At 44.2% G+C, this 25,854-nt stretch overlaps 1 protein-coding gene across 6 annotated transcripts in view; it reads right to left on the reverse strand.

Annotated features, from left to right (window-relative positions):
- Positions 1 to 25,854, reverse strand: part of LTBP1 (latent transforming growth factor beta binding protein 1) — a 492,924-nt gene that overhangs the window by 420,649 nt on the left and 46,421 nt on the right. For 5 of the 6 annotated variants that reach the window (XM_079109941.1, XM_079109940.1, XM_079109938.1 and 2 more), the window contains exons 1-2: positions 3,279 to 4,442; positions 2,243 to 2,313 (exon numbers count right to left, since the gene is read on the reverse strand). In XM_079109941.1, the coding sequence (XP_078966067.1) occupies positions 2,243 to 2,313; positions 3,279 to 4,303 (1,096 nt within the window). In that variant the 5' untranslated portion in view covers positions 4,304 to 4,442. Of the gene's footprint in view, positions 1 to 2,242; positions 2,314 to 3,278; positions 4,443 to 25,854 lie in introns of those variants that run through there. The other variant, XM_079109942.1, reaches the window with a different exon arrangement.

Consider the following 25,854-nt stretch of genomic DNA (forward strand, 5'->3'; position numbering starts at 1 on the left):
GTTTGAAATCAGGTCTTCCGAACCTCAGGCCAGCAGCCCTTCCTGGCATCACATTACTCAACCAGGGATATAAGCTTTATAGTATCAGTGGTCCTGTCTGAAGGAGGAAGTCCCCCACATCTTTCTGGATCTACCAGATACATATGAAACAAGCCCCCATTAAAAATATCCACTTTTATAGATGTATTAGTTTGAGTTGAGCAGTGACCTACCCCAGCATCCCTTTTTAAAATACAATAATTCCTGAAGGGAGTTGTGATTTTAGTTTCCAGCATTTGGGCCTGAATTCATTTGTCAATCTTTTGAATGCTGAAACTCACAGAAAAGAACAGTGATATTGCTTTGCTTAGATACCAATCCTGTACATGTACTACCTCCTAGGAGCTAGAAGGAAATTTCAAACCAAAAGTTACAAGCGTTTGTAGGTATTTCAAGATAATTCAATATCACAACCTCCTCTGTCACTTGGGTAAGCATGCAACCTTAACTCTCTGACCAAAAGTCTTCTGTGGCTTTTCTCTGTCTGGATCACCAGGGGGCAAACACAGGCACACACGTGTCTTTGTCTTTGCCTCCCTTGCCTGGAGAAGCAGGAACCCAAGAGGTGAATGCCCAGAATCTGGATGTTCACTTCTAGAGCATCTTTGGATCTTCTAGAACAGCTTGGATCCCCAAATCCTCAGAAAACCAGAGACTAAACAATCTTCATTTCAGAGAGGCCACTCAGTTATATCCTTTGCCAAGCAAACTTGTTAAACCTTAGAGCACTCTCTCCAATAGGCATCAAGGATCATTGCCCGTCTGTAAAACCCAGCCCTGTATATTTAACCTTTACCCAGCAATATCCCACTGCAATGGTCTGTCACAGATGGGCCACCTCTGTGTTACAGGCAAACCACATCACATCAGGTTTTGAGCAGATGGAGTTACTGGGGAGAAGGGAGGGAGTGCCATTTGACTTGAGCAATTAAACTCAGGAAAATGCTGGCACATTTCTGTCAAGTATAATCTAAGAAGTTAAGAATTGAAAAAATGGTGATTTAATCTAAAATGCTACAACCCTGAGTATTTCTGATCTCATGGTTTATATCAGCTATTACTCCTTGATCATAGCCAAAGCATAAAACATGTGGACATTCCTTTTTACAAAAGTAAAGTCTCTATGCCAAAGCCCCTGTTTCCTTCAACGACTGAAGGTGTTTTTCAAGAAATAAGGTCACTCAAATGACAGTATCTGAAATTCTTTTTATTTTTCCACCAGTACTTAAAAATTCAAACAACATACAACATTTTACTTGTTATGCTGAATAATGGGAAGCAGCTGAAATTTTGGATGATTCCAATTCATATGGTAATGGTTCTAGCTTTGTGTGGAGAACATCTAGGAGGGCTTAAATTTTGGAAGGAGAAGTAAAACTATTTCCAGTTAGCATCAGACTTAGCATCCACCTGTCAAGAAGGTCAGATTTAATTTAATCCTTAACTTCACAATGCATAGCGGAAATACTTTCCAATGTTCTCAAACCTATATGCATCATTAATACGTTTTCTAAAACACTTCTAAGCCTGCATATTAACTGGAAAAGCAAGACAGAAGCCCCCCACTCATAGCATCTAGAAAACAATCAGGCCTCAAGGATGAAGAATTCTGGTTGTTACTTTCAGAAAGTTTTATTGAAAACTATTAATGTAGGACTGGGATGTGGCTCAGTGGCAGAATGCTTGCCTAGCATGCCTGAGATCCTGGGTTTGATCCCCAGAACCACAAAAAAAAGAAAAGAAAAGAAAAGAAAAGAAAAAAGAAAGAAAGAAAGTCATATTCCAGAATAGAACTCCTATCTCCCATTCCTCTTTTGCCATCATTTCAAAGAATGTTTATATTTGTTGGTATCATGTGTGAATTAACAGTATAGGTTCTATCATATGGGATACCTCAAATGGGAATTTTTTCCCCCAGTTCTCGATACACAGGTGTGACCAAGTAATCGCCACCTCGGCTGAGTACAGGGGCGTCTTGGATACACAGAATGGTTCTGTACCACACGCTGACATTGACACTGTGGTTATTGAGTCAGCCCTTCCCAAATGCCAATGAAGGCTACAGGTAAGAGGCAGACTGTATTTCAGACTTCCCCAGGGTAGCATCAGTCCCTCCAAGTGACCCCTGTGAGACCCACCCTCTCTGTGGACAGCCCAACTTTGACCCACTTTGTGCAGGGCTGCTGTGAACACTGCAACTTACGTTTGGTGCACCTCTGGGAACCAGGGGCCTTACTCCAGCCATGGCAGCACTGCCCTCCACAGACATTGACCCTGCAACAAAACAAGATCCTTGAGACCAGCAGCAGCAATGTTCCCTTCCCAAGAACCCAAGTTTTCAAAAAGGTTCCTAAAAGGCCGGCCTCCTCCTACCAGACTCGGTAAATTTGAGCTATGTAAATTTGAGCTAGGTAAATTTGAGCTAGGTAAATTTGAGCTCGGTAAATTTGAGAAGACAAGGTCCAAAGAACTGGTTGTGTTAACCCCCCAATTAAAGTAAAGCCAAACACTGCATATTATCTGGGCCCAATTTGAAACAGTTTCAGAAAGAAGTGTCAAAAAGAGTGAGGTCACACCACCTGGGATCATCCCTGAAGGAAAAAAGTCAACTATGCAAAAAGTTTTCCCCACATCCCAAACTGTGATTAATGGGGAAGACAGCAGAGCAGGGCAGATACTTCCCAGCTCCCAGTAACAGAAATTTCCAATCCAAAATTCTGTGGATGCTAAGACTCCACCCTGACCCCCAGCAGATCAGACCCCACAGGTGCAGGGAAGCCCAAGCTCACAATTTCTGACGTGCCAAGAAGTTCTAGGCCACAGAACAGGAGCTGGATCTTTACAGCCAGTCCTCCCTCAAAACGTTTATTTTCATTAACTAGACCAAAATTGAAACTGAGTCGCAGAAACGTTTAATTGATGCTGTGGGATTAAGCTGTAGTGACTTCATGCTTACGCCCATCTAGGAGTAGCTCGGGTTGCGCACGGGAGGTTACGCCCCGGGCAGCCATGCCTTTTGTGTTTGCCCGCAGCTCAGTAACAATGCACTCCGAGTTTAACGTCAGTAAAAGTGCTTGGGCTTCCCCACACCCCGCTCTTCTCTGAGATCTCCAGGCGGGAAAGAGAAAGTCGAGCCACCGCTCTCGACGCCCTCAGCCACCGCAGGGCTCCGAGTGGCCCCGACCCGCTCCGAGTGGCCCGGCGCGCTCGGCGGGCGGGCGGTGGGGGTGTGGGCTTACCCCTGCAGCTGCTGCTTCTGGTGAACCTGCAGCCTCGAGCCCGCGCCGCTCTGGGTCTCCTGCGGCACTTTAGAGCGCACGACTTGCCTGCCTTGTTTGGTGAAGGGGGCCGCCGCCGGATGACCGCCGGGCTTGGGGTAGAGCTGCCCGCTGGGGCCCCCGGGACGCGCCGGCTCCGGCGGTGGCGGAGGCGGCCGGAGCCCTTGCAGGGCCGCGCCGCTGGGCTTGCTCGTGCGCCGGGTCCGCTCCGAGGGAGCCCCGACCGAGACGCCGGCGCCAGCCGAGCTGCGGCTGTACCTGGCGTTGAGCGCGACGTTGAAGGTCCGCGGGCGCGGGGGCCCGCCCAGGGGCAAGGAGCCCGCCGCCAGGCCGGGGCCCGGGCGCACCACGTACGTGATCCTTCGGACCCGGCCGTGCGCTGACGACGCGAGGAGCCCTGCCCAGAGCAGGAGCCCCCACCTGAGCCAGGCCCCCGCCATCGCGGGCCCCTGCCCGCGCGACCCGCCGATCGCGTCTGGGCCCCCGCCCCCGGCCGTGTGGCTCGCCCGGTGCGGCAGCCCTCGCCCTTCCCGGCGCGCTCCGGCTCCCCCGGGAGCTGCCGAGAGCCCGGGAAAGGTGGGGAGAAGGCCAACTCGGTTGCAAGAGAGGAAGTGCTGCGGACGGCTGAGCAGCCCCAGACCCCGGCCGAAAGTGGCTGGGAGGAGGGGGCGGGCGTGGGGGTGGGGAGCGCGGAGCCGGGGAGGGGAGGGGCGAGGGGAGCAGGCTGTGCAAGGTGAGGGTCCGCCCGCCCCGCGGAGGGTGCAGCGGGCGCTGCGCCTGGGACCCGGCAAGAGTGGGCGAGGGCGAGCGAGAGCGCGCGGGACGCTCGGAGGCAGCCCCGCTGCAAAGTCTTTAAAAAGTTCCTCTCCGGTGGAACCGAGTGTCAGATCTGAACAGCCAATCTCCGGCAGACGTGACGTCAGGCAGTAAATCCTAATTGGGGAGAGCGTGAGATGAGCCCGAGCACACGCCGCCACCCTGCACATCCACAGAGATCGTGACCGTGGATCGGAAAGGCAGAGCCCACCCGGGACAGGACGAGGGTCTCAGCCAAGTTACTGAACTGTCCGTTCCTTCTGGAAGCTCTTTAGTATTCGTTTGACAGTGTTTAGAAGTCCAGGCACTTTCTTATCCGTGTTTCCTCAGATACTTGCTGCGGGGATTGAATTAAAATGCCAAATCGAGCCCCAAAACAACTTGTCCGGGGTGCGCCGAGCTCTCCATCGGAAAACATTTAGATGCTCCTCTCTGGGACTGTAAATTCCCGGTGACTGACTTTTTGGTCAGCAACTTCCGTCTGGTACCCTACTACTCGCTCGGCAGGTACAATAGTGCAGGGTGGTCAGCAGGGGGCGCCCGCGCCGATGGGGAAAACCGCAACAGAAATCAACCGCAGGCAGCCCTGCCCTTGGTCCTGCAGGATGGGAATATAGTTCAGGATCCCTGACAACCTCTAAGCCACTATTAGTGTTTTGGTTTGATTTTTTTAAGTCAGATCAATTCCCCAGGACTCCGATCCCAAAAGAATCACACTCAGTCTGGAGGTGACCCAAGATCACAGTAAGGGAGAAGGCAGAATGTTCCAGGGGGCATTGCTCTTTGGGGAAAACCAGGAAATAATAGCATCTTTACTTCTCATACTTGAATTAAAAATGATGTCACCAGCAGAATGCATGATTTTACTATATGAATGCAATATAAAAGGCATGATCTTAGCAATGTTTTGTTTTGTTTGGGGGCTATTGGAGGTGGGGTTGTTGTTTATTTTTTTGCCTTTGTTCCAAGTATGGTGCCTGTCCAAGTCTTCGGTTCTTGTTCATGTTTATGTGTGGCTTTCCTTTTGCTTTCTTGTCTGCCTGCATTGGCCAGTAGACAATTGGTAGCAGGTGAGAATCATTTAAGCAATATTAATGGAAAGGACCTTTAAAATTGATAAAAGCAATCCCTTCTTCCATATTTTTTTTTTCATTGTAGGAAGAACTCCAGTATTTGATTTGGCAGGAGAGGACTCCAGGACAACTGCCTAAGCATCAGTTTCCTGTGAGAACACTGTTCTGTGAGCCACTGTCATCGAATAAATAACAGGCAGTAGAGGGACAAGACTTCGGTTCCAATCTAAGACTGCTGCTGCTAATTAGCTGGAAGACCTCAGGCACTTCACCTCCCCTCACTGAACATCAGCTCCCTCCTGGTGTCTTTAGAGAAGAAAAAGGAAAAGAAAGGTGGGGGGGAATCTAATGAAAATCAAAGGGAGATCAGGAAAAGAAAGGGACCAGGCAGAGGAAGGAGGAGAAGGTAAGGGGAAATACTGGGGAATAATATTAGCCAAATTATATCGTTGTATTTTATATCATGTCATGTGCAAATATGTAACAATAAATCCCACCATTAGGTATAATTTTAGTGCTCCAATAAAAATATGGAAAAAAAATAAAACAACAAATAAAAATAAAATTATCTTCTAGCCCTAACAGTCTGCAGCTCTGAAAACATCCAGGGTCCCTCTGGACAGGATCATTCTAGGTCAGTGTCTGAGCCAGGCCAAAGTGAACCAGCTGAGAAAATTGAGGGAGGAGGAGGATCAGAAAGACACCTGGTTCTGTATGAAAAACACAAGACAAGCTAATAAATATCCACTAAGCACCTGCTCTGAAGAAGACACAGAAGTAGAACCTCAGAGATACAAAGTATGCTAAGGCAAAATGCCTTTGTTTTTGAGAAACTTCCTATCTGGTTTAAAAACAGAAACAAAAACTGAATTAAGTAACACTTTGGGAAAATACTAGAACTCTTACAAGGCAGGACCTGATTTCTGTGGTCCTATATCACAGAACAGCTTGTGGACTGTTCACAGCATGCAGAGAAAACATTTCCTACCTGCAACTCAGATCAGTCCACAAAGATTTTCCCTCTCAAGTAGGGATTAGATAACAGCAGTTTAAGTAGGCGCTAGTGGTGAGAGGGGAGTCTAGCAGAGCTAACAACATAATGAAGAGACAGGAGAGGAGAAGAGAGATGTCAGGCGAAAGTTCTGGCAATGTAAAGGACAGTATCACCAGCAGGCAGGGACTTCACAAGTCTTTGGTGGTGGGTGGGCTTTTCTGGTGGATGGCTTCCAGGACACTGATGGACGATGGCATACGTCAAAGCAGAGGCAGCTGTCTGTAGAGGGCACAGCCTGGACATGGAGTCTGGGATGCTAGGCTCTGGCACTGCTGCTTTACTTCCGGGGCGGGGGGCGGGGGGGACTTGAGCAAATCCTTTTCTCTCTGAGCTTCAGTTTCCAGAGTGCCCAGGAAACTGCCTGGGATCCTTATATTTGTGGGGGAAATGACTTTTACCATACTCTATCTCTTTGAAGCAAAATGTTTTGGGTTTTTGTTTGTTTGTTTGGGAGGGGTACCAGGGATTGAACTCAGGGGCTCAACCACTGAGCCATATTCCCAGCCCTATTTTGTATTTTATTTAGAGACAGGGTCTCACTGAGTAGCTTAGCACTTTGCTTTCGCTGAGGCTGGCTTTGAACTTCTCATCCTCCTGCCTCAGCCTCCTGAGCCACTGGGATTATAGGCATGTGCCACCGTGCCAGGGTAGAGGATAATGTCTTATACCATTAAAAATATATAGTGCAAACCTGGCACAGTGGTGCATACCTGTAATCCCAGCAACTCAGAAGGCTGAGGCAGGAGGATTGCAAGTTCAAAGCTAGCCTCAGCAACTTAGTGAGGCCCTATACAACTTAGAAAGACCTTGTCTTAAAATTTAAAAAAATAAAATAAAAATAAAAAGGACTGGGGATGTGATTCAGTAGTTAAGAACCCCTGAGTTCAATCCCTGGAACAGCAAAAAAAAAAAAAAAAAAAAATTACAGTGCAATCTTCCTTTCTCTTGACCCATAGCAGTGCAGAGGTAGATCTTTCTAAACCATGGTCAATCCATTATAACTCTCTTTATGGCAGACTTTTGCCTGTCACAGTTGATCATACCCAAAACATAACAACAGGAAAAACCTATAGTGTGAATGTTAACCCCATCCCTAAAAGACCATACCCATGTGAGTGCACAGCCATTAATGTGGAAACATGCATATGAGTTAGCAGCCCACTCTAGCTGGGAGACTCCAGCAAAGTCACAGTTTTCCAAATAAGCCTCTTACCATTTACAAAACTAGCAAGATAATCCTTGAAAAATGTGTTCTACTCCCCACATACTATCAAATGAGACGGTCGCTCATCTAAAACACTGAACTTGCTATAATTTTGAAAGTGAAAGCCCAGTTTCTGTCAGGCACAGGGATCAGCCTTTGCCAAGTCTAGACCCAGTTTAATGCCATGGATCCCGGACCCAAACCCCTCTAGGGTTCAGGGTCCATTTATATTGGCAGTACACAACTTCCTGGTTCAAAAACCAAGTCTTTAAAGATCTCATAAAACTTCTTGGACTTCAGATGGTTTTCACAAAACAATACTCAGATGAGCTAAGTGTAAATGAATCAGAAAAGAGGATTATGTTTCCCATAAAAAACTCATGGGTTTGAGGATTAGGGGAAGAAAGAAAGGCTGGCAAATGCCAAACATTTTAAAGCACTTTGAGACCATTAGTCAAACTCAAAATGCAGCCAGGTTCCCTCATCTTTACACTTTATGAGTTTTGTAATTGAAAATCTTTTCCTACGTTTAAGATCAGCTACAAATCAAATTTAGTGGCTGCCTATGATCAGAACTGCTTCTACCCATGTTTTCTTCCAACCAAGGATTTCAAGGAGACCCTTTTAGTTCTTTCTAGTTTTATCAAGAAATTCTTAGAGAGAGAAAGGGAGGGGAGAAGGAAAAGCAGCAGGAACTTAAGAGGTTGCATACAAAAGAAGAAAGGAAGGAGCATGAGAGAAAAAGAGAGGTTGAGGGATGGAGAAGTGAGCTCAGGGGGTGATGTGGTATGGATGAGTACTCCCCAAAGCCCACTGTTAAAGGTCTGGTCCTCAGGGTGGTGCCTGGGGTGGTGGAATCTTTAGGAGAAAGTCCTTAGGTCATTGGAGGCTTGCCCTCAAAGGGAACTTCCAGGAAGGCTCTGGTCTCTTCCTGCTGTTCTTTTTCTTTCTGGCTCATGAGAAGAGTGGTTTCCTCTACCACACACTCCGGCCATGATGTGCTGCCTTACCAGAGACTCAAAGAAACTGGGCCACTCTATCATGGACTGGAATCTCCAAAAGCATGAGTTAAATAAACCTTTTCTCTTAGAAGCTGATTGTCTCAGGTATTTCATTATAGTGACAAAAAGTTGACTAATACAAGGTAGAAAGCAGGAGAGATGGCTTTCTCATGAAATGAGACCTATAAGTGGAAAAAGGGTGGGTCAGAAGCACATTCTGCCTTTCTGCAAGTTTAAAGGAGTCAATCAACAGGTATGCAGGGAAAGGAGGAGCAAAAAGTAGAGGTAAAGAAGGAAAAGGAATGAATTGGGGAAAGGAAAGAGGAATCAATGAGACAGGAGCAAACAGGGAAAAGAGGAAAGGGGAATAGGAAACAGGAAGAGAAGAATTAAAAACAGAACCTGGGTCTATATTTTCTCAGGCTACTCACTAGGATTCTGGAAGATTTTTTTGAACATCAGCTAGTTTTGGCCTAGACATCAGCGTGTTCACATTTGGGCCAGAATGAAACCTGTGCCTTCACCGTAAGGTTGGCTGCCCACATCTCAGTCAAAGTGTCAGAGACTGGAAATCCCACACTCTCCTCTATAATCAGTGGCCAAAGAGGGAATCTGCAGCTTGAGATAGATACTCCATTCACTTTCAGAGTGCTCTCTCTTGCATTTTTGACTATTTCATCAAAAGGTAGGGATGACAGAGATTGGAAGTGTGTGACTTCCTCCTGTCTGACTCAGCTCCCATGAGAAATAAAATGAAGCTTCAGAGATGAAGAATTAAAGCAGAGACTCATCCAATGAAGATGCCAGGGTCTGTCTGCCAGGCTGTAGGTCTGCCTTGCAAAAAGACATGAGGTGCACCCCAGGACAGGGGAACCAATTGAACTGAGGATTAACCCAGTGCTTCCCTTCCTTTACAGCATCTTTGGTTGTTGAATAGCAAAAGGGACACCAGTTAGACCGTGTGAAACCTTGCAGCAAGTTCAAAACAGACTTGCATTTTCAGTGTAGAATTTGTTGGATTGAAGCCCATAGCTGACTCTGAGCATCCTGATTGCCTGGCCATAGCAATACAGACTGTCCACATGGAGCACACAGTCTAATGGAGCAGACAGACCTTGAACAAATAAGACCTGCATGGCAAGTATTGAGAAAGGGCTGTGGGGTGGGAAATGAGACCTATAAGTGGAAAAAGGGTCAGAAGCACATTCTGCCTTTCTGCAAGTTTAAAGGAGTCAATCAACAAAAAGGGCCTCACTAAGAATAAAGTTTGCAGTATGCTGCTTTCCCTCCCTGATTATTCTGTTCCCTGTCTCACTTACCTTCTGCACAATCAAGAATAAGTAGCACACCAAGGAGCCTCTGAAGACAACCAAATGATTCTGTAGCCAGCCAAAATCTGCTAAATGATTCATCTTTCACTGAGATTTTTTTCATGTCCATTTATTCAGAACTTTTGAACATTGACATGAAACTACATAACAATTAAATAACTGTTCATGCAACTTGATTTACACTTGACATTCACACCCTCCAAACCTCACTGGCCCAAGGAGGTATCTAGAAAATTGGATCCTGCTGTCAAAGAGTTTGTATCTTGGAAAACACTTGGATGCATGGAACCGAGATGCACTTCAATAAAGAAATCTATGAAACACTGGGTTTTTTATCATAGAAGTCCCCCAAATTACTTTCATTTCACTTTGGTATCTCAGTTTTAAATATTTCTTTCATTCAGTCGATGGAACTTTTCCCAGTTTCCCTGCTTAAGTTCAAAGATGTCCAGACACCTGCAAGATTGGTTGAGCGCCAGATGGGCAATAATGTTCTCTCTACTCAGATACAGCTACTTATAAATCGTGATCCAATTTTTAAAGAAACCTCCTGCTTTGCTTCAGCTTCAATGCTGTCCAGGCTGTGGAGTTGCTGAAATTGCTTCCTTGAGTTTCAGGACATGAGTAATGAGAATCATTAATAGTATTTCTTGTATCTACATTGAAATCTTCACCCAATGGCACTAAGAACACAGTGCTGCCTGAGTTAACAATTGATATTAATTTTCCCCCCGAATATACACTGCCTCCCATCAGATTGATGAAAACACTATATGGAGAATAAATATATCTAGAAAAAAAGAAGCAAATAAGGAGTGAGGGCACTACTCCACCTCCTCATATCAACTCCCAGCCTTGCCTGCTTTTCAGAGACCCAAGGCTCTTCCTGGGGTGCCTCTCCCTTTTTTTTACCTTGGACTACTCCCCAAGCAAACCTTCTGTTCCAACTCCATTCATCCTCCTATTTTTGTTTTCTTCTTTTTCTTTGAAAGAAGAAAATACAGTATCAACGAGACATCTACTCTTGGTGTCTTGGTGTTTTTGGAAAAACCTCTGCTCATTCATTCTCAGATACTCTTATCTCCTGGACCCGGTCCTCCTCCTCCAAATAGAATTGAAGAGCCTTTACTTCCATGAAGCTCTTTCGATGACCTTAAACCCCTATTACCCTCTCTCTTCTGAACCCTCTGAGGGACTGGACTTGTGGCACATACTCTGTGACAGACCGCACACTTCTTGTGGGAAAAGACTTGATTTCCATTCATCGTCCTTGTAAGTCAGAATGGAGGCAAGTCCTGGTTAATAACTGCTGAGGTTTGGTCTGGACATTCTGACTGTCTTTAGCTATTTGCATTCAGGACTCTGCTGAGAGGGTTCGCCCAGATTTTCCCTCTACCTAAATTAAAATGCTTCAACTAAATCAAGCAGTGTCTCTCTGCAGGATGGGAAAAAGTTTTCTATCCCTGAATTAATGATTTGAAAAGTTCTGCAGAAAGAATTTTGTTACATTTGTATAAAAACACTCTAAGATTGGGCTGGGGATATAGCTCAGTTTGTAGAGTGCTTGCCTGTCAAGCACAAGGCCCGGGGTTCAATCCCCACACCACAAAAAAAATAGAAGAAGAAGAAGAAAAACCACTCTAGATTGACAGAATTATCTCATTAAAATAGTCACTGCTTTATAACATCTTTTGTTGTCTTCTCAATTTACCCTATTATTGGAGACCTGGACATACTACGAACGCACCCAGTAAAACTCAACATAATGTGGATGAAACTGAGCAATACACAGAGGAAACTCACACCACCAAAGAAATACCAGCTCAAGAAAAAAAAAGACCTGACTTTCTAAACAGAGAGGCAGACCAGTAAAACCAGCCCAGCGTCTGGGATTCCACCAGGTTTCCGGGTTTTAAAGCCCAGGTTTAAAAAGCTACTGCTGAGAGGGGTCAGGTTACAACTGCCAGCTGCCAGGAACCTTACACTTAACCCTTTCCAATCCTCCACCTCCATAGGGCACCTCGTTTCCATTTCCAAAAAGGGCATCTTCCATCTTTAGATTTCCCCATGTTTTCTGCTATAAATACAAGGAACCAGCTACGGTCCAGGTGCCTACACTGATTTCCACGTCTTAACTACATCTCTGGAGGTCTGTATAGAGACCTGTTGGGTCAAATCCCCAGAGCAACATAGGGTGCAATTCATAGTACACTCTCAGCGCGTGTTAAAGGAACAATTCTGTCCCTCTGGGCCCCTAATTGCAGTAGGAGTCAAGCAATAAGAAACCACCAACTACCTTTTTTTCATTGTGAACACAAACCTTGCCCCAAGAGCCTGAAGTTCTCAAGAGTCTGGAGATGGAATTCGTCCTTCCTTCCTTCCTTCCTTCCTTCCTTCCTTCCTTCCTTCCTTCCTTCCTTCCTCGCTCCCTCCCTCCCTTCCTTCCTCCCTTCCTTCCTTCCTTCCTCGCTCCCTCCCTCCCTCCCTCCCTCCCTTCCTTCCTTCCTTCCTTCCTCGCTCCCTCCCTCCCTCCCTCCCTCCCTTCCTTCCTTCCTTCCTTCCTTCCTTCCGACTATTGACTTGTTCATTCACGCACACATTTGCTAGCCATTTTTTAGAGCCAACTGATTTTTTCTTTTCTTTCAGCCGGTCAGGGATGGAGACCAGTGGTCTTCAAGTGTGTTTTTAATTGGTTCTTTTTAGTTATACGTGACAGTGGAATCCATTTCGACATAATTACGCAAGCATGGAATATATCTTGTTCTAATTCAGTCCCCAATATCTCTCCTCCCCCTTCCATCTCCCCAACATAAGGAAAGAATTTTAGACATTTTTGCTTAGGGGTCTAATATTCCTGACTAGATTCAAGGATTCTTTCTGAAACTATGGAAAATTATCTTTCAAAGGCTCAGGAGAAAGAGATGGAGAAGTGGAATTTCTTTCTACAGTCTTCTTACAGCTAATGGCCAGAGAATCACTGCCAGAAAATTGACATGAGCACGTACAACAGCATCTGTAGAATGTAAACATGCAACCCTGGATATCTGTGTACCAGGAAGAAGTAGAATGCTGGGTTAAGATCCAACTCTTGGGTCAGACAACTTGGGCTCAGTTCCCAGCTGGGTCCTTAAGTATGGAAGTGAACTCGAGAGTATCGAGAGCATCATGTTGTGGGTGAATCTAGGAAGCAGCTGGATGGGCGTTTAGGAATGAAACTTTTGAGTCACGCTTGAACAATCACTTTTATGAGGGAATGTTTTTAAGTTACTCAGAGGTCTTCTGGGAACCACTTCTCAGCTCAGAGTAGTTAGAAATAGAAGATCTCAGCCTTAGATTCTAAGGGATCTGTCAAGGCTACCATTTTATTTTATCACTTTATGGTTCAGCACACAGAATAATTTCTTAGTGATCATGAAGGGTTTCCTGGTTAGCCAGCTCAGCCCCTACAAATGTACTGCCCTAGCTCTTCCAGTAAAAGAACGTGATTTCTGGGAAAAGGGAGCTTCCTCTGGGAGTTTTATACTCAAAGATATCAAATTGGACAGTCTCTCACGTTCTTCACTTCATGGAGAGGTCACAGAGGTGCAACTGCAAAATACCCTCAGCTGTCGGGGGGCAGAACCACACTGTGAAGGGATTAAGAGCAGAGATGAAAGAGGAGGCCCCACTTTAACAAAGGGGGATCATAGGTACTTTCAAAGACCCATAAATGGCCAGGTATGGGGCAGGGGGGTTCAGCACCTGCTACCACAGAAGAAGCCACTTTGTAGAAGTTTTGACTTCAAAACCAATGAGATAATTCAAACAACACATTTTAATATGGTATGTAGTAAGTAAATGCTCAATTAATTAGCTATTATCATTATTCTGACTTTAGACTTTCTCCTCCGTAGCTTCAACTTTTGTTCCCTTCAGTAAGATAGCTCTCAGCACCTCTCAGGAGACATTTCCAGCTCTCCCTTTCTCAGGCCTGTGGTGAGTGTCACAGGTAGGATTATCTAAAAAGAACCCTGAAATGGAGTGGAGGGTACAGGATGTTTATTAAGGAGTGTACTTGAGAACCACCCATGTGGAAAAAATAAAAGGAAGAAGGATTATAAAGAGGAAGATGTTGAGTTGCTCACCAGGTTGAGTCAAATCCACAGAGATATCTGGCGCTCAAACGGCCACCAGAATTGTGCCCCACTGGGTTGAAATGTCTGGACTCTTATACTTGCACCTGGAGCAGCCCTGGATGTGCATGGTCTCAGGTGAGGTATTTGCATAGTTCCAGCATTCTTGGATGGGATGATCAACAAAGGCTTCTGCAATAGCACATGCAGCACAAACTGGTGGGAGAGGAATGTGACCAATCCCAACCATGAATTGTGCACAGAAATAACACGCATAACTTGCAGACCAAGTAAGTACTTAATTGTAGTGGCCAGCAATTTCAAGATGGTGGCTGTTCCGTGAGGGTTCTAGAGGGATCACAGTGATTAGAGCTTCCCATCAACCTGTGATGGATACAGACTTAAATCTATGTTATTCAAACCACTGAGATTGGGGTGGTTTGTTTCTATCAATGAACGTTAACTTTCTATTATGAGACGTTGGTTGCAGCAGAGGACACTGCATTGAACATACTCAAATGTCCTGAAGACACCTTTATAATCTTAGGAAGTCAGGAACTGTTTGAAACTACCATCATCAATTCCAACAGTAGCATCAAAGCTGACACTAGCATTTATATGAATTCACTAACTTAATGCTCACAATAATCTATGCATGACACAGATATTATCATTGTCCTCATTTTAGAGATGAGAAAAATGATGTGGAAAGAGGTTCATTAACTTGCACAAGGCCAGGGATATACAAACTCAAACCCAAACCCAGCTCACTGCCTGCCTCTGTAAATGAAGTTTTATTGAAACACGGAGACATCCATTACACATTGTGTAATCGTGGCTACCCGCCTGATACAGTGGCAGGGTTGAGTAGCTGCTGTGGCCTGCAAATACTCACCATTTGGCCCTTTACAGGAAAGGGTTGCCTAGTCAATCAGCTCTGTAGTGCATGCCTATAATCCCAGCAACTCTGAGAGGCTGAGGCAGGAGGATCGCAAGTTCAAGGCCAGCCTGGGTAAGTTAGCAAGACCCTGTCTCATATAAAATAAATTTTTAAAAAGAAAACATTTGTCTATTGATATCCCCAGCTACAGTTTAGTGGCAGAGTCTGGTTCCAAACCAGGTTATCTGTCTCCAAAGATAACACTCATAACTCAGAAGAGTGTTAAGAAACTTTTCTATTTTAATTTCCCTGATTGTACCTGTACTTTCTTTTTCCTTTTTTCTTTGTGGGGCTGGGAATCAAACCCAAGATCTTATGCATGCTAGGCAATCACTCTACCATTAAGCTATATCCCCAACCTTAACTGTATATTTTTTTAGTTGGCAATGGGCCTTTATTTTATCTATTTATATACGATGCTGAGAATTGAACCCAGTGCCCTGCACATGCTAGGCAAGCATTCTGCCACTGAGACACAACCCCAGCCCCGGTATTATTTTTTTTTAACTTAAAATTTTCCTGATGTTATTCCCAGCAATATGACAGATTTCTCTCCTGAAAATCCTCCCATAAAAAGCACCTCTAAAATGCTGGATAAAACGAGTAGTTGACTTGGTAAGAAATTAAGGTATCTTAGTCCCCAGGGGCTAAAAAAGAGGTAGAAGCCAGGATCCGAAAATAAGTATGGAATGCTCAAGCAGACTCGGGACCCTAAGGGCATTTTCTGGTGTTTTGTAAATTGGAGCTTTCTGTTTTAATAAGGCCTGGGGTGTGGGGACAAGGCAGTGCAGTGTCAGCAGGGAAATTTTGGAATGAGCCTCCAAAGGCCCACATTCCCAGTAAAAGAGCAAACTAGAAAATATTTGCTGTGCAAAGGGAACTAGCAAAAAAAAAAAAGAAAGAAAAAGAAAGAAAGAAAATAGGAAAAAATAAAAAAATGTGTCTCAACCTTGGTTTTAGTTGGAAGAAAAAATAAAAGTCCCTACCCACTACCAGAGGTAATAAATAACCACAAATCAGCCCTCCAGCCTGGATTCCAGGTCACTTTATGCACCATTCTGAAAACATTCCAAGTTCCTCCCCCACAAATTAATTTAAAATGGTCAGGTGCTTGGCAAAAGTAAACACAAATAGAAGAATATTCTTTTAATTCAAGCTTCATAAAATTCTCACACAAATACACCAACCAAAAAATGAGCTCATAATAAAAACTCACAAGACCACTCATGGAGTAAGACATCATCAAACAAGTTAGCAGAAACATCAAGCAGGGAATCAGACACACAGGCTTTGGATCTGGGAATTATCACTCAGAGCAGGGCTTGGCAAACTTCTTTCAAGGGCCAGATGTATATATTTGGGGCTTTGCAAGCTATAGTCTCTGTCAAGAAGATCCACTTGGCTGTGCTAGTGTGAAAGCAGCCTTGGGCAGTATGACAAGGAATGGTCTTGCCCGTGTTCCCAGTAAACCGTATTTACAAAAAGAGGGAGTGTACCAGATTTGACCAGCAGGCTATAGTATATAAAGTATGCTTCCAATATTTAAATAATTTAAAACAAAATCAAGGAACAAAACACTGTCATATGTACAATGAAACAAAAATAAAAAAGAAATAAAAAAAAAACACTGTCATAAATATCAAAGAAGAGTACTAACTTCTGGAAATGAAATATATGGTGAATTTTTTTTCTTTTTTGCACTGGGGAAAGAGCCCCTGGAACACTTTACCACTGATCTAAGTCCCCAGGCCCTACATGTATATGTTATATTTTTTTTTAAATGTTTATTTTGACATATATTCTTTTAATTTTTTATTTTGAGATAGGGTCTCACTAAGTTGCACAGGTTGGCATCAAACTTGTGATCCTCCTGCCTCAGCCTCCCAAGTTGCTAGAATTGCAGGTGTACACCACCATGCCCAGCTTTTCATAGAAATTTTAAAATTCAATAATCTGAGTTAATGAACAGATTAGAACTGAAAAATGTAATTAATAAAGTTGTGTATAACAAAACTCTTAGAATAAGCTAGAGAGAGGAGGAAATCATGAAAGAGAGCTACAGAGATGGTTGAGTTTCTAAGATTCATCAAATTTCATAGTTCCAGAAGAGTGACTAGAGAGAATTAGATAGAGAGAACATTCAGTAGTTTCTATTGATCCTTAAAAATTCTAGAAAATATTCACATCTAATCTCCAGATGAAACTACACAATATAAAGTACTAAAGGTATGGTTTAAATTAGAGAAGAAGACAGCTTCCTGCTTGATATCTGCCTTCTTATCAAAAATCTATCAAAAGGTTGTAAGGTAATGTCTTCAAAATAATGAGACAGAAATTGGTCATTACAATTGCATAGTCAGCAAAAGTTACCTTTTAAGAATGAAGATGAAACAGAATATGTTCAGATGAACAAAAGCCAAGAAAATTTATTATCAATAGATCCTCAGTGAAGGAACACCTTAGGAATATATACCTCCAAATTTTTAAAAAAGAACTCCAGAAGGGAGATATCAGATGCAAGAAAGAGATACTAACCATGTGATCAAAGACAATGGTACATAAACGAAGCACTGAGCAACTCAGCGAGACTCTGTCTCTAAATAAAATACAAAATAGGGCTGGGGATGTGACTCAGTGTTTGAGTGCCCCTGAGTTCATATCCGGTACCCCTCCAACAAAAAAAGAAAAAGAAAAGAGAGAGAGAGAGACAGAGAGAGAATGGTAGTAACCTTGTGGATAAATTAAATGAACAGTAACACTAATAATAGTATCTTATTTGTGAAGTTCTATAAATCAGAGGTGGAGTACCCGGGCTTGTAAAGTAGAGGTCACATTCTGGTGGACGCTTGCATATTGCATGCCCTTCTGAATATGTCATATCACAGAACACTTTTAATAGAAATAAAACACAGGACACTATATATCCTGTAATATACAAGAGTTAAAACACTAAGTTTTGGAGAAAGGGAATAACTTAACATTAAAAAGCTGGCAGCCAAACACAGAGAAATTAAAATGTTGTACTCATAGAGTAGAAGGGTGGTTACTAGGAGCCAGGGGGTGGGGAGAACGGGAAGACATTGTTCAAAGGGGACAAACTTCCTATTGTAACATCAATTTCTGGAGACCTACAGTATGACATGGTAGCTGGAAAAATCTTGCAAGGTAACTGAAGAATATTGCACTGTACACTTGAAATATGCTAAGAGAATAGATCTTACGTGCTCTTACCACTAAAAAAGTCACTATTATGTGATACATATGTTAACTAGCTTGATTAACTCATTTCACAATGTATTTTTATATCAAAGTATTGCTTTGTACACCTTAAATATATATATATAAGAAGTATCAAAAATAAGTAAATGCAGTACATAAGTTATAACAAATGAGTTAATCTTACCAGTTAAAATATGATTTTTTTTATTTGAACCATATTTTTCTTACAAGAAACATGCTTTAAACAGAAGTACACCAAATGTTAGAGAATCAAACAATGGAAAAAGCTACATAAGGCAAATGAATTTTTCCAAAAAGCAAAAAATAATAATAATAAAATAAAATAACTTCCTGATTGCTTTCTGGTGTTAACCACTGAATCTTCATAAAAATTGACATATTATAATAAAACTAGGAAAAGAATTCAGTGTGAAGAGAGAAATGAGAAAAGAACTAGTTGGAATTCATAATGTCAGACAAATCTGAAACTCAGAAAAAAAGGGTTCCATCCACATTGTAGGTATGGAATTTAAGGAAGCACTAAGGCTCACTACTTAAGTTTGAGTCAAATTTATTAATAATGGAGTTTATAAGATAATCAGATAATAATTCAAAATAACTTTCATTGGGAGATGAACAATGGGATGCTTTTAATCATATTAACATGTCTCTTTGAAATGTATGAGACATTGTTAAATTAAACACAAGGATTCTAGGAAAAGTAAATACAAAAATATTTTGAAGTGTGAATGGATCTATTTTTAAGATTCAGGGACAAAAAATTATGCATAGAAGTGAAATAATTGCATTAAAATATGTGAAGCATATATATCATGAAATGGTTTTATAACTATTTTTAATATACATTTTTTAGTTGTAGGGGGACGCAATTCCTTTATATTTACGTGGTGCTTAGGCTCAAACCCAGGGCCTCATACATGCTAAGTGAGCGCTGTACCACTGAGCTACAACCCCGGCCCTGGTTTTATAACTATTTTAACAACATAGGTAAATAAATGCCCATGATATAATCAGCAAACAAAATAATGTAAAAAAATTTATAAATATGCAGTAATAAATATATTTAATGTAGCAAATGTGTCTACCAAGGAGATTGGGAAGGAAAATACCAGAACACTAACAGTGATGGGGGAGGCAGTGATTTGTATTTTCTACTTTTTTTTTTTTTTTAAACAATGAGCACTTATATAATCAGATAACAGAATAATTACATTTTCAGTCTTTAGTACTGTATTTATATGAATTTTGGTCCAGAATCCCAGTAAGTGAAGAAATATGTAAAAAATAAATTCTGGAAAAAGAAAACAGCAAACCTTTAAGAGAATGTTCTAAGAGACAGGAAAATCACCAGGCTAATTAGCAGGTAATTTGATATAAAGTCACTTCCTCACTTAAAATTTCAAAAATGTGCAACAAAGCAACACTCAGAGGTTGCTATGGCGATGGAGGTAAACTTGACTAGGTGGGCATTCACTTCGCTTTCTGGGGAGAGGAGCAGACAGAACTCAGGGCTGAATCAGACACATGAGCCCTTTGTGCCTCTGTCCCCTAGCCCTCTCTCCATTTGTCTCTCCTGTCGCCCCCAGCCCTCCCCCTTCCCAGCTTCCTCCTGGCTTCTAAGCCTCCCCTGCTGTCAACACCAAGATTCTGTTCTTCCAACCCCCCTCTCTTCCAGGTCTGCCTCCAGTCTGCACCATAGGTTCTGGAAGGCAGGACTAGAACTTTTCCACCACACCCTTGGTGCCAGAACCTGTCCAAATGAGGTGCCCACTAAACGTTTTTTGAATGAATGAATGAACAAATGAAAACAGTTCCTCGGTCTCCTTTGTGGGTTCCTCTTCTTCTGCTCACCCTTAAATGAGAACATTCTCCAAGATTCTATGTTCAGTTACTTGTTCTTTTCATTCTGGACTTCTTCCCTGGATGGCCTTTTTTCCTTTGCTTTAGCTAACATTCACTTGAAAATGAGTCCAACTTTTCAACTCCCTCATCTTTTTTTCTCATCTGTACCTCCAAACTGCTTTTCAGTTGGACCCGCAGGTACTTCACAGTCAACTTGTCCAAAAACAAACTCCTCATATTCTTCCCGATCATTCTTCCTAAGAGCTCCAGCTCAGTTAAACCATCACCACCCCCTCAACGTTCTGGACACGAGCTCAGAGGGCACTTTACCCCCACAGCTGTCTACCCGGTGTTGCCTGGAACCACATCCCTCCTTTCTATGCCATTCCCATGGCTCACCTGTTCTGCTTCTTGCCATGATCACTGCCAAACCCTGGGGGATTTCCTTGTGCGAATCTGCACTTCCCTTTGCTGGATTTATTTTCTAAGCCATGGAACTCCACATCTTCCCACCTTTCCCTTGCCTTCAGGATGAAGCCCAAGCGCACCAGGCTCCTAGAAGTCTGATCTTTCCACTTCGCCTCCCTTCCCCAGAGTCCCATTCTGCTACCTTTGGAGCCTGTTTCTAAAGGCCCCACCAGGTTTCTGGCTGGTGGGCCAACGCTCCCACCATGCTGCCCAGTGACTGCTCAGGTTTCTCCCCTGCAGAGCACATCAGGTGTTGCCTCTTGTGAGAACCCTTTCCCCAAACCTTCAGCCAGGATGAATGGCGCTCTCCTCTGTGGTCTGATAGCATCTTGACCATGCCTCCATTAGCACACAGCCCACGGCTAGCAGGTGCAGGTGGGTGGACAGAGGGAGATAGCGAGGTGCCTCTAGGAATCTGAGCCCAAGGGAGGCAACGTTTCCCTCCTGGAAAGAACCATAAAAACAATGCTTAATGGAAAAGGACAGGCACCTGCGAGGCTCATGGAACAAGGCCTTTACCAGTACCAGCTGTAGACCTAGCAGACGACGTGGATGTGACTTCAGAAAAGCTGCTTTAGCAGAAGTATGGGCTGTCAGAGGGGTTGGGATCCATAGAAGCAGGTAACAGCGTGTCCCTCTCTTCCAAGAGAGGAAGGTGCTGCTGGGGTCATGAGCCCTCCTGGGCAGCATGAAGGGGAGTGCTGACCAGCCAGAAGCCTGGTGGGGCCCTTAGAGACAGAGAGGGACGGAGGAGAGCAGAGTAAGATGAGGGTGAGGAAAGTAGGTGGGAATGTCAGCAGCCCCTGCGCTTGAGCTTTATTCTGGAGGCAATAAGCAGCGTCATCCAGCAAGGACCCGGGCCGTTCCTCCTCTGCTCTCACCTTGGTCTGAACTAACTATCCTGAAGGCTCCTTGTCTGGTGTGCTTATCACAAAACCTCGAGAGAACTAACCACACTTGGGCACATGCCATGGATGTGCAATGGGAAGCCCCATAGAAATCATGCCAGTCCCTGCAAGGGCCGCCCACAGCGGGTGCCTTTCTAGGTTGTACGTCATTGTGATCATTGTGTCGGCTCATGATGATCTCTGTTGTCGTGTCCAGGTGAGTTTACAGTCCAGTTTCTGGACCTACGAGGTCGAGGGCTGGTCTGCCCCTCATTATCATTGCTTCTGTGTGGCCACCTGCCATCCTCCCCCCACCACTGACACCAGTGGATCCTGTTCAAAATGTCCAGACAACAGTTAAATTTAACGAGGCATGACTGTGCTATCCACAGACCAAGGGTTGACAAACTTTTTCTGTAGAGTCAATATTTTAAATTTTGTGGGCCACAGGGTCTCAACTATTCAAGTTTACCCTTAGAGTGAATGCAAAGCGACCATAAGCAACATGTAAACAAATGGGTCTGTCTGGATTCCAATAAAGCATTATTTACAAAAATAGGTGGTAAGCCAAATTGGACCCACAAGCCATAGTTTACTAACCCCTGCAGCAAGCTGTGAGCTCCTGACAGCAATTGTTTCCTCTTTGGATCTGCCCACACATGCCTGGGGCCTCTTGCTTGCTCACTATGCACTTAAATAAAATTAAATAAAATCGAAAGGCTTTCCTTCAGGGGCATTTCTGTGTCCCCATGACCTACTGCCTTTAACCTGTATCTAACTTGGCAGAGCCACCAGGGATACCCCCAGCAGTCTCCATGGGTTCCAGAGAATCCTATCCATTATACCAGTCCCTCACTTTCTATCACACTTGAATATGTGTGAAGTGCTTTCCCTTTTTTAACCCATATCCATAAGGGTCAGGTATCTCAAATGTCCACAGGCCTCACCAACTCTCGAGGTCCCATGACAATCAGGCTTCATCTGTAGGACTCCACGCCCTCAAAGGCCTTGATTCCCCACCCCCACCCATTACCTAATATCTCTCCAGGGCCTTCTGGGTGTCCTCGGAGCTGTCTCTGATTAGACAAGAACAAATCCACAGGTGGTCCTCTGCTCTCCTGTCCTGGTCACCGTACATCTGTGGTCCACAAGCCACTGGACAGCAGCACTTTCTGCAGGTGTTTGCTGTGAGCCCTTGGGGTGTCTCAGGGTTGTGGTGAAATGGGGAATAGTGGTTCTGCACCATCTTTGGGTGGGACTTTGTCACCTGGGCCTGAAGGCTGTGTTCTACTCCAAACCCCACTTTACTAGACTGGGGAGGAAGGGCCAGGAGCACAGAAACTTCTGCTGAGGATGGTGGACAAAGACATGGACACAGATGCCATATACTGTCCTCCTGTCACCTCCTGGCCCCCTAGTTCCAGGACAGCCAGAAAGTCTCCTTTTTCTTTCAGCCAGAAAAGGTAAATTCTCATATATTTTGTCACACATATGCCAATAACTCAAGAGAAGAGTCACTTGTACTCACAGCTAGTTTCTACCAAGCCTCAGCCACCCCTACTATCTAGGCATTATCTTCTTGTTTTATGGTCAAGAACACTGAGATTTACACCTCGTAAAAATAAGTGAGTAGGAGAAATGGGCCTTGACCCCACACTCTGGGCTTTGAAAACACTCCACCACGCTAAATAATTTAATTCTCTACCTCATCTCCCCATTGAACAAGATATGGTCCATTTTCTCTTTGAAAATGCCCAAATTAAACTCTGGCCCCCTCCTGATTCCTCCTTCCTCCCCACAAGCAGTTATTCAGCAGAGTCAAGAAATAGGCGGTAAACTCATTGGCTTCCCGGAGATGTCCCTGCCATAAGCAGCTAAGGCCAAAGATTTTTTTTTTTTTTTTTTTCCAAAAGTGATTTTGGCAGAACCTGGTTGTTTTCTGTAGAAATTTTAAGTGACCAAAATAAGGATCATGATTATATTTCCAAACAAGTAAAAATTGCCTCTGTTTAGCTTATGCTTCCCCATTCTCTTCAGAAAGTGGAAAATTTTACAAAAGTAATGCTGTGCATCTTTCCATCCTCTTCACAAGGCAACGGCTGCCCTTTGGAGCCTCCACCTAGATCCAGAGAGTAGACGACTAAATAGGAAAAAGAAATGTAAACCATAGGGAATTGAAAGTTCATCACACAGCGTTACAGTCAAGCCATTGTCTCGACTGTTTTGGATAACTCAAGTTCTTCGTTTAGGAAAGAAAATCTGAAACAGAACAATGACATCACAAATGGAACATTTATATAGTCACTGGGACAGGAAAACATTGAGTGGAGGCAAAGGTACATGATCTCAATAGGATCCAGGTGGAACAGCCCTGCAGCCAGCATCTGCAGCCCATGACCGAGACGCAAAAGCCGCAAGACAAGAATCAGCCAGGTGCTCCTCCTGACTAAGCCACTTCCTCTCCCACCTGGACTTTTCTGCCCTTCCCTCTCACGCCTCCTGGATTCTTCTGCTCCCTGCCCTCCTCCCTGCCCCACCAGGCAAATAGTCTTTCCTGATCCAGGGCTGGGGACAGCAGCAAGAAGAACAGACCAACACAACTAATAACAATAAAAACAACAACAACAACCCTGACGCCCTTGCTGAGCACCAAAGGGGGATGGGACACTTGGCACAGGTCAACTGGTTTGATGGTGACAAACCCACACTATAGGAAAAGGAGGCTTAGAAAGGTAAAGTGTCTTGCCCCATATCACACAACTCGTTAGTGACAGAACCCCTCTCAAACTTAATCTGATTCCAAAGTGAATCATCCTAACCGCAGCCCACACGTCTCCCCCCACAACAGCAGTTAAGTCTGAACACAATTTATTATATTCATTTATCCCATCGATCTTCCCTCAAAATAAATGCAAAGAGTAGATGCCATTTAATCCCTTTTATAGATGAGAAAACTGATATACCTGTTGAGCATACATTAAATGTCAGGATGTGTGTGCGTGTGTGTGTGTGTGTGTGCGTGTGTGTGCGTGTGTGCGTGTGTGTGTGCGTGTGCACTATCTGTATGCACAGTTAGGCTTCTTATTCATACTTTACACACAGGGACCCTGAGACTCAGAATGATTAAAGGACTAAAAAGTGGAAAATTTTGGATCAGAAACCCAGTTGGTCTCCAGTTGTCACTGCCCACACCACGCTATCTTCAAATGGGCCTTTAATGAACCTCAAAAAGCACCTGCCACCTTGCAGGTGTGCCTCCTCGGGTGTAGGTGATGAAGCAAGGAGGGAAAAGCATGGCTTCCAGAGAGATCCTGAGGCGCAAAGGAGACTGGGGTGGGAGTGGCAGGGAGGAGGGCGAGGCCTGGGCAACTGCAGAGGAAGCAGTTTCATCCCTGGGACGGCCACCAAGATGGGTAACCAGAAAATGGGATGCGTATGGGTGGGACACAACCCTTGCAGGAAGAGGGCAGGCGTGTCAGAGCATCTGCAGAGGACTTCCCTCCTGGCCCCGTGGGAGCCAGGGAACAATGACGTTCGTCTGATGGCAAGGATGGTGGAGGGGAACCTGCAGGACTCTGCTCTCTCCACAGCCCGCCATTCCTCTTCCAATCCCACTTCCTCCCTAGGACCTGCTCCTTGCTTATTTGCAGCCACTTCCTCTACTCCAAGGACAAAGCAGAAGCTTCCTTTATACTGCAAAGGGGGCCAATTACAATCTACCTGGGGCTATTACTACAGTTGATTTCCTGTATCTGTACGTGTCACATGGTTTTTATCAAAATCACACTATCAGCTAAATTAAGATCTGCAAATCTTTTCCCTGCCAACTTGAGCTGGAAGCATTATATTTGTCCCTGGGGTGATCACCAGTTACTTGGGTTGTTAGCTGGCAGATGAAGCCCTTTCCATACACAAGATTATTAGCAAAATAAATAAAAATGTTTAAGAGGATGAAACACTAAGAAATCAGTCTCGTCGAGGGATAAGGACACATGATAATTAAATGTGGGAAGAATGAGAACCTGGAGAAATCTCTGGACTAGTGAGTATAAGGGCTAGCTCATATGTGGTTCTTAGGTGATACTGAGAGAAACTCATCAGGGAAAACCCCTTATGCACTAAAAAACCTGACACTAGCTGAGCACTGTGGCACACACCTGTAATCCCAGCAGCTTGGGAGGCTGAGGTAGGAGGATCACAAGTTCAAAGCCAGCCTCAGCAACTTAGCGAGGCCCTAAGCACTTAGCAAGACACTGTCCCAAAAAAAAAAAAAAAAAAAAAAAAAGGCTGGAGTTGTGGTTCAGTGGTTAAGCTGGGTTCCTCCCTGGTTATTCTCCAGCACCCCCCAAAAAAACATCTGACACTGATTCACAAAGAAAGAGATGCCAGGAAAGAAGTTGGGATGTTAACGTAAGAAGTGAGGCACTCTCAGAGAGTGGAGAAGGGACTCCTGCAGAAAAAGAAACAGGAAGAAGCAGGCTTGTATGTGAAAAATACAAGGGGGTGGGATGCCAAAGTTCACAGGCTCCTGTGCAGAGAGCCACTCCATGGAGGTGGACGCAGCTAGAG

This window comes from Sciurus vulgaris (genome assembly GCF_902686455.1).
Source record: "Sciurus vulgaris genome assembly, chromosome: 14".
NCBI lineage: Eukaryota > Metazoa > Chordata > Mammalia > Rodentia > Sciuridae > Sciurus > Sciurus vulgaris.